This window comes from Oryctolagus cuniculus, chromosome 11 (genome assembly GCF_051225735.1).
Source record: "Oryctolagus cuniculus isolate XC-2025 breed Fujian yellow rabbit chromosome 11, ASM5122573v1, whole genome shotgun sequence".
Taxonomy (NCBI): Eukaryota; Metazoa; Chordata; class Mammalia; order Lagomorpha; family Leporidae; genus Oryctolagus; species Oryctolagus cuniculus.
The window spans coordinates 44506572-44526871 of record NC_142877.1 but is presented as its reverse complement, the minus strand read 5'-3'; the positions used below and the strand labels follow the sequence as shown (position 1 = coordinate 44526871).

Genomic DNA, 20300 nt, shown 5'->3' with positions numbered 1-20300 from the left:
AAGAGCACAGCACACACACAGAGGGGAGGCACAGGCGCGTGGGGCGGGCTGGTTTTTTTTTTTTCCCCTCCTCCTCCTTTTTGCTTTGACTGCCTCCCCTTCCTGGAAAGGGCAGCGAGGCTGCCAGGCCCAGCTGTGGGCTCACCAGCAGGCTCCAGGCGTCTTTCACCTTCAGAGCCCTTGAGAAGTGGTTTGGCCCCCAGGGACTGCCGGCTCCTCCCAGCCCGGCCTTGGCGCAGGTATGTGGGAAGGAAAAGTGAACTGGAACCGTGCCACGGGGTGGGGGGAGGTTGGGGGGGAGGATGGGGGGGTGTGGGCTCCTCCGGCCTTGCTTTACAGAGTGTCAGCTCTCCACACGATGGGACAGCACCCTTTCCACACCCGCTTCTCCCGGGGTGGCAGCTGCCAGCCGAGGATTCCAGCCTCTACAAGTTCCCCTTTAATGGGCAGGGCCAGCAGCTGGGCCTGGGGTGGGGTGTTACACAATGTGCCTGGGGTTCTACACATTCAGCATTAAAACTCCAAAAGGCGGGAAACTCTATGTAGGGGTCCCATCAGCAAATTAAAAAAAATATGGAAAATGTCAATGTCAAAGGCAGGTTCAGCCCTTTATCTTGGAGGTTTGCTGCTCCATCCTCCCCAAGTCCTCCTAGCCTCGCTGTGGTGTAGTGGGCTAAGTCTCCACCTGTGATGCTGGCATTCCATATGGACACGGGTTCTAGTCCCAGCTGCTCCTCTTCTGGTCCAGCTCTCTGCTGTGGCCTGGGAAAGCAGCAGAAGATAACCCAAGTGCTTGGGCCCCTGCTCCTGGCTCCTGGCTTTGGATGGGCCCAGCTCTGGCCATTATGGCCATAGTGGAATGAACCAGCGGACGGAAGGCCTTTCTCTCTGTTTCTCCCTCTCTGTAGCTCTACCTCTCAAATAAATAAAATCTTTAAAAAAGAAATATTAAAAACAATCCTCCAGCCTCCTTTCTAGGTTCTTTGGAATGCTGTGGACGGGCTTATCACAGTCACACTGCCTGTGTGTCTCCCCCTACAGGGGGGTTTTGGTCTTCCACGTAAATTGAGGGAAGGTAGCAAGGTGGCAAGTGTGTGTGTTATTTCCATTTGGAATGCATAATATTGTCTCTCTGTCACTCTGCCTTTCAAGTAAATAAGGAATCTTTCAAAGAAAAAAATCGCAAACTTTGGGTACAGTGAGCTGCTGTGAACCCGTCTGAAGACTGAAGCCCTCAAATCTGAAGGGAATTCTCCCTTTCACCTGGGAAGAAAAGGTGTTGTGAACGTGAAACCCCACGGATGCCCCCAGTCCACTGGGATGGAGAGGTTCAGCTGAGGGGGTTCAGCATCCGGGTCCATCGTTAACCGCTGTCCAGCGGAACCCAGGGGGTCAGGGATTGGCCGCCGAGGGGGCAGGAAGGCGGCGGGAGCAACCAGCGGCCAGGCAAGGATCCACTAGGGATGTGGTCAGAACGGCGGGGCGGGGATTGGACAATGAGGGAGGAAGTGAGGCAGAGGTCACTCCAGCTCCCCGTGTGCCTCTCAACAGTAAGAGTCGTGCCTGGGAGACGGCCTTGAGTCTCCAGTTCTTGTCCCAGATGCTTCTGTGATGTTGGGACTCTGGCACTTCTGGTAACCCAAGCTCATGGACGAGAGCAACCAGGGGGTGTGGGGGCCACCCAGGCACCGAGCCCGGCCTCTTGCAGATTCGGAAGATGTGAGCTTGGAAAAGAAGACCCCCAGGAAGTGTGGTTCAAGGATCTCCTGGGCCTGCACACTGGTTCTTGCCATGGAGATGGTGGGAGTGGGGCGGGGGCAGTATTTTTGACCCCAGGAGTGTTTGACATAGCAAGGTAGCCTCAGCTATCCCAGGGGTGACTCTGCTCCATGAAGTCACTTGCATACAGACCCAGGGCACCCACTTACTCAGTCCCAGCTGGGCTAGCTCTTCAAGTTGAGCCTCAGTCTTGGCCGTGGCAATGGCATAAGGCAACTTCAAGGTGAACGGCAGGACATCCCTGATGTTCCAGAAAAGGAGAGAACGTTGTCACGGACATGGTCTGGTTTCCGTCTCTGGCATTCACCCTAGGGACGTCTTAGCTTGCACCGCTTCCAATGTCCTGAATAAATGCCACATCGTACCTAGCCGTAACTTCTCTGTTGATGGGACGCCACACTTCCTGTTCTCGTCTGTATCATCATGGTGTCAGCGTCTCCAGCGAGAAGCAAAGCTGTGCACTGAGCACCAGAGCTGCTGACTATGGTGGAAGACCGATCATGCACATAAAAAAAAATAAAAATATAAACCACTGCGTACGACTCTGCGAGATGCCCATCTCAGAGTCCGGGCCTCAGCGCTCTGGGCAGCAATGTGTAACCCTAACTGGAACTCTGTAAACTCTCAGGACGGCTTTCCAAGCAGCACCTGCTGCTTTCACTGGCGACATCTTCCAGGTAGAGCCCCTATTGTCCTTTGTGTGCTGGAGAGAAAAGCTGCCCCTGTGTTTTACAAAGGTGGAGCTACTTCCGTGAAGCACCCCCCTCGCACAGGGTGGGAGGTGGGTTTGTTATATAGCATTTCTGCTCCAGGAGGTCTTGGTGGGTCTAGATGCTGCATTTCTGCCAGCTGATGGCCCCCAGGGCCACACTTTGAATTGCAAATCCAGACTAAGGCACCACCTGTCAACAACCCTACCATGGAAACAATATGGCGCCCTGTGCAGCCCCAGGCACTGTAGGGACAACAGGCCTAACCAGGAGTTGGACTGACTCCAGGATCCTGCCACAGCTAGGCTACAGAGTCATCCTTTGTTTTCTCTGAAAGGACAAAAGCAGGTGTGATAAACATTTGCTCATTTTTTTAAGCACTGGGTTAGTACCAAGCCTCAGGCCTGGGTGAATTCCCCAACAAGGCTAAGCACAACACCTTGCCTGATACAGACAGGGAGAAAGAGGTTTTTGAATAAATCAATGAGCGAAGAGTCCCTAACCTTGGTGACTTACCCAAATGAGAGTTAATTTTTTCCCCCATGGAGGTATTGGTCTTACAAAGACCAAATGATTGTTTTTATTCATTCATTCAACAAATGTTTATGATTATTTATAGTGTGCCAGATGTTGTTCTAAAGGCTGGCAAAAGGGGCCAACACTGTGGCATAGTGGGTAAGGACTCCACCTGCAACACAGGCATCCCATATGAGCACAGGTTCAAGTCCCAGATGCTCCACTTCTGGTCCAGTTCCTTGTTAATGCACCTGGGGAAGCAGTGGAAGATGGCCCAAGTGCTTGGGCCCCTGTTACCCACATGGGAGACCCGGAAGAACTCCTGGCTCCTGGTTTTGGATGGGCCCAGCTCTGGCCATTGTGGCCATTTGGGGGAATGAACCAGTGGATGGAAGACCTTTCTCTCTCTCTCTCTTTCAAATAAATAAATATATTTTTTAAAGGCTGGCAACAGACAAAAGTTTTCACCTGCACAGTCAGACAACAGGCAAACACACAACTTATAAGGTAGGGGGCACATGCTATGGATAAAAATAAAGCACAAAGGGAAAATAAAGGGGATTCTAGTGTGAGAGCTGCCTGGACAAGGTTTTGTGAGCAGGTAGCATTTAACTGAAAACCTAAAAGTGAGCAAAGGGAATCAGGAATAAGTGTCTTCCAGGCAGTGGGAGCAGCAGGTGCAAAGGCCCTGGGGTGACAGAGGGTCTAACACGCCTGAGAGACAGTGAGAAGGCTTCTGTGGCTGGGGTTAGTGAGAGACAACGCTTGGAGCTCCTGCCTGGATTCTGTCATCCTAAGATGTCCTGAGAATTTCCACAGAAGAAGATAACTACACCAAATGACCTGCTGTTTACAGTAAGAGGCGGCAGCATCTCTGAATGACCAGATTACATCTGGATGACTGGGGAATTCTGGAACCCCGGGAGCTGCTGACAATGAATAACAAAGTAGTAAAGCCAAGGAAAAGAACAAACAGGATGACGTGGTACCGGATAGCGCAAAGCCAGTTCCACCAAGCTGCTCATGTGGTATAGTCAGGAGACTGTTGTTTTCAAGGGGCCAAGCCCACATCACCACCTCCTGCATCCGTAAGACCCTTCGGCCCTACATGTTAGCAGCACCTGCCTCTGCCTGTCCACCTGTAATCGCCTTGAGAGGAAGCAGGTGGAGCTACAGGGGAGGTCAGTGTTTCTAACACCCTGGCAGGTGCAGGGGCCCTGATAATAATCAAAAATGAAGACTAATGGGAACCCAAACTTTTGTTAACACCTAAGTATTCTGCAAGTATATGTTTGTATAGTTGGCTCAACTTAGTTGAAATCTACATTCTTCAGGAAATTGGTTGGGGGGGAGGGGAAGTCACATAAACAAAACCAGCCTCTGTTGAAGTTTCAGCCTTGCTCAATGCCGTACCTGCAGCTTCAACATCACCTGACCAGTGCGAGTTTTTCTTAATGGCGTATGACAGGAAGCTACACCTGTCATTTGTTAATGGATGTTTCAAGGCTTTCATTTACCAGAAAATTAAGTGTTGTGTGTGAGTGCTATCTTCCTGTGCCAGCCAGGGTGCATTGCAACATCTACACACACACACACACACACACACACACACACACACACGGACAGTTCTGTCTGTCTTATGCCCTGCTAAAGCACAGAGCTCCAGTTCCAAAGGTTTCACCCCCTTGCAGAGAGAAATGTTTCACCCGACAGTTTAAGTGCACACACAGCCCGGATTTACTTTTCAAAATCATGTCCCATAGGTTGCATTTCTGGGAGGGAGGAGACTAACACTGACTAATTATTACTGCACTGCCCCATGTACACAACCCCAGGGGTTGGGGGAGCTGTGGTGTTCCCTGCTGTGTGGATCAGGCACAGATGGCCACACAGATAGGCAGGTCCCCGGCACAGCCTCTCGGAGCTCGGGGAGGTGAAGTGGGGGTTGGGACGCAGGTGTGTGGGAGCTCAGGGTCTGTGCAGCTGTATAGTACAGTGGGAAACCCACGCACAGGCTCTGGTATCACGGCCGGCCCTGGGCCAAATCTCGTATCTGCTACTGATGGATTGAGTGCATGTGTGCCAGTGCCTCCCTCTGTCCCAGCCTGGGTGCCTTCCTGGTCCTGGTTTACAGGGTTGCCATGACGACTAGAAACCACAGTGTGTAGGGAGATAGAAGACCCTGCCACCACTGTCTTCCTCTATGCCCTCTGCACTCACGGTGCAGTCCGAGGACCGGCAGTCTCAGCCTGCCTACTGGGAGCTTGCTGCAAATGCGGCATCTCGGGGTGCTAGGTCCCCAGAATGGAATTCTGCATTTAAACAAGATCCCAAGGGGTCCCGGCAGTTCCCTCTCTCTCTGTCTCTCTCTCCCTCTCCTACGTTGATGACCCCAAGCCGACGCACAGCTGCCAGGCGTTGGTGGTCAAGGTTCACAGTCGAGACTGTACTTTTCAACCAGCCTTCCTACTGGGGCAAATTCTGTGCTTGCTGAACCAAGCGGCCCCTGGTTCAGTGCACCCTGGACACTTGCCATGTGCTCACCCAGTCCCTTCCTTGGTTTCCATAGGATGAGGTACTGAAAGATTTCAGATATCGGGGTGCGACTGCGTCAACTACAGAGCCCCAAGAACACAGGTGAGCAGCATTCATTGAGAACCATCAGGTGCCTTCACCTGCTGAAAAAAGCAAAGTGGGCAAAGCCATCTCTGGCCTCCCTCACTGCAAAATGGCAATTCGGGGATTTCTAAGGGCTTTTACGTTGGCATCATGCTTCGCCTTACCCTCTGACAGCCCTGGGTGGCAGGTTTCCACACTTTTATAAACACAAAGATGGCTAGCTGTCTTATGCTGCTTCCAAATATTGTTCAGTGGGGGTGCCGGATCTGACCCAACCACAGCACAACGACCAATGAGCACACATCAGCCGACCTCACCTCCGGCTGAATGTTAGCATGGAACATACCCCCATGACCCGGTTAGCTGCACACAAGACCAGCTGTGGCTCCTTTGAGCATATGGGCCAGAGGGCGCTGCGGCTGGAGGCTGTAGTCTGGACCACTCAGGTCTCTTGGGGCACCTGGAGGGACCCCGCCCAAGCCAACCCATGCAGGTGGCACCCCCTTGGGAAGTCCTCCCCAGTGCACAGGCCCCATTGCAGCTGAGCTAAAGCTCTTCTTCGCTTCCTGCTGGTGGGCAGTGCCGGAGTTCCCTCTCCACAGTGCCTCCAGGCTGTTTGCTGCACAGCCTGGGGGCAGCCTGAAGCCCTCCCGAAGGCCAGGTGATCTATGCCCGCCCTGGGGCCCTGGCCAAAGGTGTGGTGAACATCCAACCGAGCCTTGGAGAAGTAAGCTAATCCTAATTAGAATACAATTTGGCAAGTCTGAGTTACAAGCAGCAGCCCAAGCGGGAGCCAGGCTGTGAGAAGTGATCCCTGTGGTCTCACGTTTCCCTCTGTCAGCAGCCACAATGGGTGACCAGATTTTTAAAAATGAGGCCCGATTGAGCTTTGTCTGCCCCCAAACAGCTGCAGAGAATGCCCCTCGTTTCCTAATCCCGGAGAGCACACTAGACTGGGAAAACAGTATGGCCAGGAGGAAAAGAAAAACAACAGCAAAGGAGAGAAGCCTTCTACATCTCCCTCCCCCACTCCTGACACTGGCTAACACCCTGACCTGGGGCTAGGCTAGGAAAGGGACAGGAGTAACCCAGCCTGCCGGTCCTGTTCGTCTTCAGTGCTGGATTTCTGCGTTCCACGTTTGAAGAATGAGTTCCATTTGGTGGAGAGTTTTCAGAAACACTGTTAGGGACTTTTCAATGTTCGTGGCTTGTATCATCCATCTTGGTGTGTGTGTGGGGGGGTGTGTGGGTGTGTGTGTGTGTGTTTCCTACCTCAGAGTACTCTTGCTCTCATCCTGCTCATGAGAATTTACATCTGGAGGAGTCATGGGGAACCTGCGATTTAAATGGCTGCCCCTTCCACTGACATCCCAGGGCTGGGGCCACCGCCCAGATCCCTCCTCCCCGCTTTCAGGAAGCAACCTCAGGCTGATGACCTCGCACCCCACGATCCCGGAGACCAAGAGGCCTTACCTGCTGATGCAGTAGAAGGCAATGAGCCGGAATAAATCTGCAAAACTGATTCCTGAGCCTTCCAGGGAAAAGGCTAGAAAAGAGAGATTTTTGGAAACCAGCTGAGTGCCCGGAGTGCGTCTTGGGGAAGGAAGTGTCCTCTGCTGCTTATCAGAACCAGCTGTGAGGAGGAGGAGGAGGAAGAAGAGGAGGAGGAGGAAGGGGAGGGGGAGGGGGAGGGGATGCCTGACAGCCAGGAGCCATCGGTATACAGTCCCAGGGCCCGGGAGCTCACCCCTGACTCACGCGCGGCACATGCTCCAGCACTTGGTAAACACACCAGCACAGACTCCTCTTGCACAACTATTTGTTTACTATGCATTTTTTTTTTTTTTAAGTTCAGAGCCCAAAGTTGGGGCAGGGGCAATGGGCCAGTCTGGCTGGAGTGATGAGCACATGACAGGGCCTGGGCAAGAACCGTGGCCAGCCACTAGCCTTGACCTTGACCCCAGACCCTCTTAGGACATGGGTCTCCTGGGTCACACACACTTTTTTTTTTTATGAGCCCCTTCCCCATGCCCCACTCTGGTAAAGGCACAGAAAGCCCCCATAAACCAGCTTCTGGTTCAGTTCCCATCAGAAAGACTCTAAACCCATTCATATGGAGTATCCCTTCCTCCCTCCCGAGGCCAACCCCGTGCACAAGTTTCCTAACAGAGCAGGTGCACCTGACAAGATGGCCTCCCTTCCGTGTGCCTTCCAAACGGGGAAGCAGTCAGGGCTGACTTCAAATAGTCACCTGTTTGCCACCAACCCTGTGTCACCTTGGCCAAAATGCCACTCAGTCATTCCTCCAAAACCAATGCATTTTCTTCCCTTTTCAAATAATCCATACCCTCGTTTATTTTGCTTGTTCTGTACTATTTTGCTTATTTAGTATTTCCATAGTACCCCAAAACACATCCTTGTCTCTATACATATTCTCTCTCTCTCACACACACACACGGCAAACTTCAGAAGGTTCATGGGAAATGGAATGAAAAGCATGAGTTGGGGCAGTCGCTGTGGTACACTGGGTTAAGCCACCGCTTGCCCAGCATCTTGTATTAGAGCCCCCAGTTCTAGTCCCCACTGCGCTGCTTCTGATTCAGCTTCCTGCTGACGTGCCTGGGAAAGCGGCGGATGATGGCTCAAGCACTTGGGCCCCTGACATACCCATGGGAGACCTGGATGGAGTTCCAGGCTCCTGGCTTCAGTCTCATCCTGCCCCACTGTTACAGCCATTTGGGACGTGAACCAGAAGATGGAAGATCGATATCTCTCTCTCTCTCTCTGTTACTCTGCCTTTCAAATAAATAAAATATTTGAAAAATTGCATGTTTGAGGTGGGTATTTGGCACAGCAGCTAAGTCACTGCTTAGGGTGTCCACACCCCATATCTGAGAGTCTGGTCCAGTCCTGTCTGCTCTGCTTCTGATCCAGCTTCCTGCTCACGAGCCTCCTAGGAGGCAGCAGCTGAAGGCTCAAGTACCTGGGCTCCTGACACCCACGAGGGAGACCTGGATGGCGTTCAGGACTCCCGGTTTCAGCCTGGCCCAGCCCTGGTGAAGAACCTTAAAAATCAAACCAAGATGGAGTGACTTAAGCTAACACTATTAAAAATAAGAAGTCACCTTTGCCCCAAATAAAATTAAAGTTTAAAAAATTATAGCCCTAAACTTTTCCCCCAAAGCTAACATTAGGTGCAGCTATAAAAATAAGGGACCCTATGCTTAGCTAGCTGCGACACTTGTGCCTGGCTGTGCTAAGACCTAACGCAGTTTGTATGCCTCCTAATACTCAAATAACGGTGTGGGAAGGGGGACGCTGCTCTCCCTCCAGGGGAACGAAGGGAGCGAGAAGTCATCCCCCCTCAGGGTGAACAAGATGATGCTGACAGGGAAAGGAACTACTAAAGAAGTAAACAACAAAATGGCGACGAGGTGCATGCCTCCCATGTGATTGGATAGAAGACGCATGCCTTTCACATGATCAGCTCACGGATTGGACTGCTGTGTGCATGCCTCCCATGTGATCCCGTAGCTGATTGGACAGAAGACGCATGCCCTTCACATGATCAGCTCACGGATTGGACTGCTGTGTGCATAGACACTATAGTGCTTCTGATTGGTCGATGCGGGTATATAAACCGTGTGGCTCTGTGCTGGGGGCGCTCTCTGGATCCCGAGTTCAGGAGGCCCGTCTGCGCAGACACTGAATAAATCCTCTTGCTTTTGCATCAGCTGCTCTGGACTCTGAGTCTTTGGGGTGTGCCTCTCGACATGTTAGCATCCTCACTCAGAGGGTCTAACACTGGGTGTTGCAGGCCTTTGGGGAGTGAACCAGTGGAGGAAAGATCTCTCTCTATTGATTTCTCTGTCTCTCTGCCTTTCAAATAAAGTGAAAATAAGTCAATATTTTTTTTAAAAAAATGTGAGCTTATTCTTGTGCCAATAATGTTTTGGAGCAAAAGTTTTTTTTTTTAATCATAGTACATGGAAAATGCACACTATGAAAAAAGTGTACATGAATTTCAAAAATACTTTGATACCAAAATAAACTCATGACTTTAATTCCATTTTCTCAGGAACTTTCCTTTTTAAAAGATTTATTTATTGATTTGAAAGGCAGAAGCAGAGGCAGAAGCAGAGAGGTCTTCCATCCACTTCCAGCCACTGGTTCACTCTCCAAATGGCCACAATGGCCACAGCTGAGCCAATTCAAAGCCAGCAGCCAGGAGCATCTTCCGGGTCTCCCACATGGGTGCAGGGGCCCAAGGATTTGGGCCATCTTCTATTGCTTTCCCAGGCACATTAGCAGGAGCTAGATTGGAAGTGGAGCAGCTGGGACTCGAGCCAGCATCCATATGAGATTCCAGCATTGCAGAGAGTGGCTTTACTTACTATTCCACAGCGCCGGCTCCCTCCCAGGAACTTTTAAAGTACCCCCATGCATGTGCAAATAAACAGAAATGATACTCATTCACGTGCACTATAACTTATTGTGTAGCTGACTTAGGGTAGGCTAACTTCTCTAAGCCTCAGTTTTCTCATCTGTAAATTGGACAATAGTCCTTTCTCTGTCTTCCACAAGGGTGGCAGTGAGATTTGAAATTTTTAAAAATGAAATCATTTAGGGCCTGCGCTGTGACATAGTGGGTTAAAGGCCTGGCCTGGGACATCAGCATCCCATATGGGCACTGGCTCAAGTCCCGGATGCTCCACTTCTGACCCAGCTCCCTGCTCATGCACCTAAGAAAACAGTAGAAGATGGCCCAAGTACTTGGGCCCCTGCACCCTTGTGGGAGGCCCGGAAGTTGTTCCTGGCTCCTGGTTTCGGATTGGCTCAGCTGCAGTCATTGCGGCCATTTGTGGAGTGAACCAGCAGATCGAAGACCTCTCTCTCTGTCTCTACCTCTCTCTGTGACTCTTTCAAATAAATTTTTAAAATATTTTTTAAAAAATGAAATCATTTACAGGAAAATACTGTACACAAACAGGAGGTAGTATTTATTATCAAACCACATTGTTCAGAAGTTATGAAAAAACACCTGCTTTCATAGCAAGCCTTTCTTCCACCCTTATGAGTGGGTGTGAAGGGGCCCACACAGTGGGACACAGGCCTGAGGTGACTCGTTAAGAGCTTTGCTGCGGGCCGGTGCCACGGCTCAGTAGGCTAATCCTCCGCCTTGCGGCGCCGGCACACCAGGTTCTAGTCCCGGTTGGGGCGTCGGATTCTGTCCCGGTTGCCCTTCTTCCAGGCCAGCTCTCTGCTGTGGCCAGGGAGTGCAGTGGAGGATGGCCCAGGTGCTTGGGCCCTGAACCCCATGGGAGACCAGGAGAAGCACCTGGCTCCTGCCTTCAGATCAGCGCGGTGCACCAGCCGCAGCGCGCTGGCCGTGGCGGCCATTGGAGGGTGAACAAACGGCAAAGGAAGACCTTTCTCTCTGTCCCTTTCTCTCTGTCTCTCTCTCTCACTGTCCACTCTGCCTGTCAAAAAAAAAAAAAAAAAAAAAAAAAAAGAGCTTTGCTGCAATCAGCTTGTCCGATCATGTAAAGCCACCTGGAGGGGCTTAGGGACGTGACTAGGGTCCCTCCCACCACAAGGACCTCAATGAACAACCAGGAAGCTTTCACAAACACTGGCTATGAAAAGGAGGCGGCTTCCAGGCCAACTCATGGCAGTCAACTAGGGTCTTAGATGGGATTTAAAAGCCAGTTAAGTGGGGGTGGGGGGTGGGGAACACCTAGCCTGCAGGCCACAGAAGGCCTGCAAGAATCCTTCGGTCTGCTCCTGCTAAGGCCACGGCAGGTGGGACTTGAAATTCAGCAAATCTCGAGCAGGCTGATGTGTAAGTGGATCATTTTGACGGCCTGCGAATGATGTCTTGAATGATGTCTTAAATATCCCAGGGGCCTCCAACAGGGGGCGGGTATTGTGATTTGCTGGGTTCAGCTGTCGCTTGGGGCACACACATCCTGCATCAGAGTGCTGGTGCAAGTCCCGGCTCTTCTGCTTCCGATCCAGCTTCCTGCTAATGCACCCTGGGAGGCAGCAGGGTGGCGGCTCACAAGCTTGGGCCCCTGCCACCCACAGGGGAGACCCAGATGAGTTCCAGGTTCCTGACTTGGGCCTGGCCCAACCCTGGCTGGTGTGGGCATTTGGGGAGAGAATCAATGGGTGGAGGATCTCTCTTTCTCTCTGTCACTCTGCCTTTCAAGTCAGAAAATAAATACATACATACACATATATGTATAATAAATATATATCTTAAAAAGTTATTTCTTCTTGGCTATTAGACTTTCAAAAGACAACTGAGAATCACTTCATTAACTCATTTAATTTAAATTCCTTTTTGTTAGAATGGTGGGTCTGAAATGCAGGGCTGGTTATCTCCACATGTATTTTCTTTACTGTTTTTACTTTTAAAGATTTATTTATTTATTTGAAAGTCAGAATTACACACAGAGAGAAGGAGAGGCAGAGAGAGAAAGAGAGAGAAAGGTCTTCCGTCTGCTGGTTCACTCCCCAATTAGCCACAATGGCTGGTGCTGTGTCGATCCAAAATCAGGAGCCAGGAGCTTCTTGTGCATCTCCCACGCAGGTGCAGGGGCCCAAGGACTTGGGCCATCTGCCACTGCTTTCACAGGTCACAGCAGAACTGGTTTGGTAGTGGAGCAGCCGGGACTCGAACTGGCACCCATATGGGATGCTGACACTGCAGGCGGCGGCTTTACCCAATACGCCACAGCATGGGTTCCCGCATGTATTTCCGTGACCTGCCGGGTCCTATTTCTTGGGGCCCTTCCAGTAGGGAAATGTCTCCCCAGCATCTGTGACCCTGCGGATTTGCACTTGAACCTGAGGCCAATCACACAGAGGCCAGCAGGCTTGACTTCTGCCAGGAATGTGTCCTACACCCTCAGCTAAAGGTCATGTGGCTCAGGGCCGAGGATAATCTCACCTCCGCCAGTCCACTGACCTTTAGTGCCCTTCAAACACCTGCGGTTTTTTTCACCTTGCAGGAACTGCGGTGTGGGGCAGTGGGAATCCTGGTTCAGCTCTGCTTTGCAACCCTCCTTCTCGGCCTTGGCCTCTGGGATCTGAACGGATGCCTCCTGGGCAGGCAGAGCCATCTCCCGCCCCGTTCTCAGGGGCTGGCAGCACATCAGAACTGGCTGTCCCCTTTCCCATTGAAAATGGAGCTGGGCTGGAGCTGTGGCATACTGAGCTAAGCCTCCGCTGCAGCACTCGCATCCTATACGGGTGCTGGTTTGAGTCTCGGCTGCCCCTCTTCCAGTCCAGCTCCATGCTAATGGCCTGGGAAAGCAGCAGAAGATGGCCTAAGTCCTTGAGCCCCTGCACCTGCATGGGAAGCTCCTGGCTTCAGCCTGACACAGCTCTGGCCATTGCAGCCATTTGGGGAGTGAACCAGTGATGGGAAGATCTCTCTCTCTCTCTCCCCTCCCTCTCTCTCTCTCTGTAACTGTGCCTTTCAAACAAATCAATCCATCTTGAATAAAAGCAAATGGGACCTCCTGACACTCACATCACCAGTGAGCAATGAGCCCACAGCAGCAGGCAAGGGACAGCAAGAAGAAAATTCACGCCCAGCTCTTCCCTCAAGCTTCAGCAGTTATTTTTCCAAAGGGCCGCGCCCGGCCTCTGATGAGCTGTGTTTCACGGCAGACGGCACGGTGACCGCCTGGCAGGAGCACGCCCGCTCAGGGTGATTCACGCCCGACGATATGCAGGCACACACTTCAGCATTAGATCCTCGACAAGGTTCTGTGGCTGCCGCCTTCCCTGAAACCCAGGACCCAGATCCACACCCCACTGCGCCCTACAGGGGACAAGCAAGCAGGCTCCACCAGGGCCCTGCCAGGTGCCATGCAGCAAGCTACACGTTTTATACACAGGCTGTTTGATGTACCTGTACCAACTCAGAGGTTACCACCACCCCATCATGCAGATGGGAAAACTGAGGCTGCTCGGGTAGCAGCCCGTGCCACGGCTCAGACCTCTACCTGTCAATCTCAAAGCCCGGGTTCCTTGCACTTCCATTCCATCAGGAGACCTGAGCCCCTCCCATCCATCAACCTGGGCCTAACCAGGCAACGCGCACTTACTGTACGTGCTTTCCTTTATGGCAAACTCCTTGAAGGGAGCTCCGAATTCACAGGGCAGGCGGAGGGAAAGGACTTTCTTCTGCATCTTGGTGGATTTGCGGACCAGGAAGATCTAGTGGAGGGAAGAGAACGTCAAGCTTAGGAAACATCTGGAAGGCTGGAATCTGAGTACGCCGTTTCCCTCCCACCTGGTGCCCAAGAATGAAACTCGTGTTGCACGGCTCAATCCAGGACTCCACTGCAGAGAAAGGAGATGCTAGGTGAGCGATCCAGGCACCTTTGTTAGCTGGCTTCAGAAGCATGCTACTTCCCCTTTGCTAGAAGCTTCTCCGGGGGCTGAGAACTGCCCCTGGCCTGCATGGGCATGGTCAGCCTGCTGACTGTCTCACTGCTGGAATTCTACTCAGTGTGTGGAATTCTCACACAGGCATCCTGGCTGGTGAGAACTGAATTCTAAACACAGGTGCCACAGCATAACCCACAGGTGGGGAAGGCAGAGGTCACTGATGGGGCTCTTAGGTTTATTTAAAACAGGAATTTGAATTTGCTGCCAATAGTACACAGGCAGAAGTGGTTTCAGTGTTTTTTGTTTCATAGTAAGACATGAATTTCTTTCTATCATTTGTATCAACATGGTTCCCTCTGGAAGACATCATGCTGAACGAAGTAAGCTGGACATGGAAACAGCAGTCCTGCAAGTTCTCTCTCAGATGTGGGAGCTAAAACTAAAAAAGAAAAAACAATTGGCTGGTGCTGCGGCTCAATAGGCTAACCCTCTGCCTACGGCGCCAGGACCCCGGGCTCTAGTCCCGGTCTGGGCGCCGGATTCTGTCCCAGTTGCTCCGCTTCCAGTCCAGCTCTCTGCTGTGGCCCGGGAGTGCAATGGAGGATGGCCCAAGTGCTTGGGTCCTGCACCCCATGGGAGACCAGGCTCCTGGCTTCAGATCAGCATGGTGCGACGGCCACAGTGTGCTGGCCGCAGTGGCCAATGGGGGGTGAACCAACAGAAAAGGAAGACCTTTCTCTCTGTTTCTCTCTCTCACTGTCCACTCTGCCAGTCAAAAAAAAAAAAAAAAAACCAATTAAAAAAAAAGAAATGACTTCATATATTAGTTTTGCTGCAAATATAGTGTTTTGTCAAATTTTGCTTAAAATCTTTGTCAAGCAAATTGTTAAGAATGATATACTGGGGGCAGGTGAGGGGGACAGTGCTGTGGCACAGGTTAGGCATCTGCCTGCAGTGCTGGTATCCCATATGGGTGCCGGTTCGAGTCCTGGCTGCTCCACTTCCGATCCAGCTCTCTGCCATGGCCTGGGAAAGCAGTGGAAGATGGCCCAAGTCCTTGGACCCCTGCGCCCATGTGGGAGACCTGGAAGAAGCTCCTGGTTTCAGAACAGCCTAGCTCCAGCCATTGTGGCCATTTGGGGAGTGAACCAATGGATGGAAAACCTCTCTCTCTCTCTCTGTAACTCTGCCTCTCAAATAAAGAAAAATGAGGCCATTGGAGGGTGAACCAACGGCAAAGGAAGACCTTTCTCTCTGTCTCTCTCTCTCACTGTCCACTCTGCCTGTCAAAAAAAAAAAAAAAAAAAAAAGAAAAATGAATCTTAAAAAAAATTTTTTAAGGGGCTCAAAGACTTGGGCCATTTTTTACTGCTTTCCTAGGCCATGGCAGAGCACTGGATGGGAAGTGGAGCAGCCGGGACTTGAACCAGTGCCCATATGGGATGCTGGCACTGCAGGTGGCAGCTTTTACCTATTACATCATAGTGCGGGCACCTATAAGGCAAATTAAAAATGTTATCTTGGGGCCAGCATTGTGGCATAGCAGGTAAAGCTGCTGCTGGTAACACCGGCATCTCATATGGCTGCTGGTTTGAGTCCTGGCTTCACCGCTTCCAACCAGCTCCCTTGCTAATGCACTTGGGAAAGCAGTGGAAGATGACCCAAGGCCTTGGGCCCTGCACCTATGTGGGACACTGGGAAGAAGCTTCTGGCTCCTGGCTTTGGTCTGGCCCAGCCCTAGCCCAGGCAGCCATTGGGGAGTGAACCAGCTGATGGAGGACCTCTCTCTCTGTATCTCTTTGTAACTCTGCCTCTCAAAAAAATAACAATAAATCTTAAAAAATTTTTTTTCTTAAAAAACGTAAACATTCAATGGAAACAAAAACTCCATTGATTTCCAGGTTCTCTGGGGAGATGAGATGATACGGCAACAGCAGACACCATGGCAACCATCCCCTGGAGCTCACAAATGGCTGTTCCACTTGGCAGGTGCAGAGGTGTCCTCCAAGGCATACCTCCGTCAGCCCCAAGGCTGTCTGTGCACTCCTGATCTGCTTTCTACCCAACAGCCCCCTCCAGATCCTGATCTTGTCTTCACACAGGTGCCTCAAACAGCCCCCTACCAGTGCCAGTGCTGCTCGCAGGACTCTGCTCTGTCTCCATCACAGCAGACGTGAGTCTGCCAGCCATGCACTACTGTGCAGGCTGTGCACTGCCCAACAGCAGGAGGCTGCGCCGATCTGGTCAACAGAGTGAGTGGCACTCCCGGGTGTCTCCAGTGTCGGGGGAACAGACTGAGTCCTGGCTCTCTTCTGTGGCATATGCTCCTTCTCCAAGGTTCCTATCCTGTCCTGTTGCTTTATCGACTTCTCTTTCCTCTACATTTGTAAGCCTTTCTTTTCCCTCCCCTGCCTTTCTAGAGCTTTCCATTTTTCTACCCAGTCTTTGCTTCTTCCCTCATGTCTAGTGAACAGCTTCTAAAACAGGAAGTGTGGGGCTGGTATAGGAATTGTGTGTCTGGTGAAGAATGAGATAGGTGTACCTTTGAGCTCTCTCTTCTCCCAGAACCCAGGGACTTGAGCCAATAGCAACTCTTTCTGGGGGGTGGGGCTGGGGTGTCGATGTCTCTGGGACACCCTAAAACTGCACCAGATGCTTCCTACATAGGATCCCCATGAGCAGGAGGCCACAGCACTGCTGAGAGGCAGCCTGTGGTCAGAGCAGGGGCAGAACGGTTCCCCTGTGCAGTGGGGATCTCCCTGCGCCTTGGAGGATGCAGCTCTGGGCCTCACTTCCTCAGGGTCTGCAGCCTTACACCAGGGGTCGGCCAAGTCTGGCCTGCACACCAAATCCACTCTGCTCCCTGTCTTTGTGAGTCCAGTCCCATGGGAACACAGCCACGTTCATGCATCTGTACGTACTCCATGGCTGAGTGGGTGTGACAGAGACCATATGACCTGCAGAGCCTAAAACACTGACACACAGACTCTGTCCAGAAACATGTGTGGACCCCTGTCCTAGGCTGTCCAGAGGCCCTCTTCACTCACGCCAAAGGGCGAGTCTTCCCAATCCTTTTTCTTCACCCCTCTCACCGCTTTTCCTTCTGGTCATCATCGCGCTTCTCCCGGTCCATGGCGCTCCCTGTCCTTGCCCTGTGCCTCAGCCTGGCTGACCTCGCCAGGTAAACTGAGTCCAAGCATCAGGTAGGCTGATGGAGTGAACGCAAGGTAGGTTTCAGTGGGAAGGGACATGGTCCTAGCCCAGGACAGGGAGCCACAGGGAGGGGAACTGTTGCCTAGCAACATGGCAACTTCCTTCTGCAGAATTTCTGGCAGAAATGCAAGAGCAAACAACTCCACCGGCACAAACGGGGCCACACAGAAGGGGGCTCCTGATCCTGCAGACCGGCAACTCTAGCAAGGATCCTGCGTGCTGGCCGAGAAATTCTCTGCAGCGATGATCCAACACGGTGCCCATCATCCTGACCACTGAACAACAGAGTGCTTTCTTAGTCCCGCCTATCTCTGGTTTTGAGAGACTGAGAAGTAAAGAAAGATTCACTTGTAAGTAAAAAAGTGAAAACAGCCAGGCTGTGGCTGAGAGGAAACTCAAAAATTTAGTTTTGCTTCCAACTGTTACGACACTACTCAACTAGCTACTGATAGAGTTCCCTCTTTGTCTCCCCGTTTATTTCTCAGTTTCTATATCTGTTGTTTTAACTCTTATTTTACCTGGGGTTTGTTGTATTTTTCATTTGTTCAGAAGCAGACATTGTATGCTGTCAACAGCGTGTTCTATATCAATGGAAACGTTCCACATTCTTGAGTGATCCAAAATAAAAAATGAGAGTTGTGCAATTGAGGAACTGAATGTCTCATTGACTTCAATGGACACAAATTTAAATAGCTACATATGGCATGAGGCTACCGTATTGGACATACCTACAATAGTACCATATAGGCTATGCCAATCACTGAATGATTTAAGGAGTCTCTGTAAGAAGGCTTGATGTGACAGTGGTCTTGGACAGACATAGGTGAAGAGAACCAACTCAGACTCTTAACGTGTGGAAAGCCACTGAGGAAGGTCAAGCAAAAAAGATGACAGCAGCAGCCAAGATACGTCACGGGCATAGAACTTTTGAAGGTTGGGTCTCGTGTTGGATGAGTGGGTTCTGGAACATTCCAGGCCCAGAATGAAAATAGAGCGATGAGGCAACCAAGGACCCCCAAATCAGGCCAGGCCCAGGGCTCCCAGCCAGGGGTCCTCCATATGACCCAGATGACCCTGGCTCCCTGCTGAGTCGTGTGCCTCCCACGGTAAGAGAGTAGATGAAGACAGAAAGTTTCCAGGAGCCGCCTCTGTATGTTTCCTGCATTGCAATCCAGATCCACACGAGGAGCCATGCTCCCTACAAGCTAGGAAAACGCTTTCTGGAATTCACACCAAGTGTTTCTCTTCCAGGCAGCAGCAGTAGCTCTGCCCGCCTCACCCGGTCTCCCGAGGTTCTGAGTCTTACCCCCGGAGGCTGGGACTGCAGGACGCCTGCCGCCTCCTCCTCGCTCAGACTCAGCTGCAACCAGATGGGGTGGGTGTGGAGAAGCCGGTCGAGGATGCTGAGCCTGTTGGAGAGGCTGTCATAGCCAGAGTCCCGGGGACAGGTCTTCATGGCCTTTTCCTCGGGGTAGCCATCATCCTTGTGTCTTACCATGCTAGGAGAAAGAATGACAGGGGTCAAATGCGATCCTTGCCTAAACAGGACAGCGCCCCTAACAAGCTCATGGGCCACCAGGGGTAGGGAACGTCTGGCCTGCACAAAAATCAATTGGCCTTGGCCTGCCAAGGCAACCTCAGCAGGGACTAGAAATTCAGTAAATTAGGGGCCAGCGTTGTGGTGCAGTGGGTTAAGCGGCTGCCTGTGACACCATCTGCCCATGTGACTGCCTGTTCAAGTCCCAGCTGCTCCACTTCTGATCCAGCTTCCTGCTAATGTGCCTGGAAAAGCAGCGGAAGATAACCTAAGAGCTGAGGCTCCTGTCATCCATGTGGGAGACTTGGCTGGAGTTCCAGGCTCCTGGCTTTGGCTGGGCTCAGCACCAGCTGTTGCAGACATTTGGGGAATGAACCAGTAGCTGGAAGATCTGTCTGTCTGTTTCTGTCTCTCCCTTTCTCTAGGTAACTCTGTCTTTCAAATAATCAAATAAACTTTTAGACAAACAAAGCAAAAAAAAAAAAAAAAGAAAAAACCCTCAGAAATGCAATCAATGTACAGCAGGCTAATTTTCAAGTTGATAATTTTGCATGACCCATGAAAGATACAAATATCCCAGTGGCCCTTAGTAGACAAAAGGTTCCCCACCCCTGGGAGGCCTACACAGATGGGCGCCCTCTAGTGATCACTGCCTGAGCTGTTTTCCCTTCTGGACTGCAGACAGGTTGGAGGCAGACATGTTGATTTCGTTCTGTATCCCAAATATTAAAGAGAGTAATTTACATTCCCCAGACTAGACCTCCTATTTCTAACACTATTTTCAAAAGAGCCTAAGTATCCTAAATTCGGTTTGTCTTCTTGGCATAAAGAGTTTGATTTTAAGGACAGAACTCAAAACGCTGAGTTCCATAAATGGCAGCTAAGACGTCCTCACGCTCAACAGCGTCTACCGCCAAGGGCATGATATACTCATGCACACATGTTCATTTTCTAGCAAATGATTGGGTTTTATCTCTTCTCACAAATCCATGCATTTCTATTAAGTAATAGTATTTATAATATAACCTTACAGTGGAATGGGACTGCACTACTCATAATTTCGTATCAACATAAGAGCCGGGACTGGTGCTGGTATAGTGCTGGTGCTATGGTATAGTGGGTAATGATGCTGACTGCAGTGCCAGTATCCCATATGGGCACCAGTTCGAGACCTGGCTGCTCCACTTCCGATCCAGCTCTCTGCTATGGCCTGGGAAGGCAGTAGAAGATGGCCCAAGTGCTTGGGCCTCTGCACCTATGTGGGAGACCTGGAAGAGGCTCCTGGCTTCAGATTGACACAGCTCTGGCCGTTGTGGCCAATTAGGGAGTGAACCAGCAGATAGAAGACCTCTCTCTCTCTCTGCCTCTCCTTCTATCTCTATGTAACTCTGACCTTAAGATAGATAGATAAATCTTTTAAAAAACAACAACAAAACAAAGAAGAGTCAACAAGTATAAATAACCCAAAACCTCTATCAAGCGACAAGTGGATAAACAAAATGTGGTGCATGTACACAGTG

General features: G+C 51.1%; 1 protein-coding gene across 17 annotated transcripts in view; it reads right to left on the bottom strand.

Annotated features, from left to right (window-relative positions):
• The window catches only part of RIN2 (Ras and Rab interactor 2), a 248850-nt gene that overhangs the window by 30027 nt on the left and 198523 nt on the right, over positions 1-20300 (bottom strand). For all 17 annotated transcript variants that reach the window (XM_070052128.2, XM_051845339.3, XM_051845346.3 and 14 more), the window contains 4 exons: positions 18550-18742; positions 13745-13856; positions 7098-7170; positions 1929-2020 (listed from right to left, as the gene is read on the bottom strand). In XM_070052128.2, coding sequence (XP_069908229.1) covers positions 1929-2020; positions 7098-7170; positions 13745-13856; positions 18550-18742 — 470 coding nt within the window. The remainder of the gene's footprint in view (positions 1-1928; positions 2021-7097; positions 7171-13744; positions 13857-18549; positions 18743-20300) is intronic.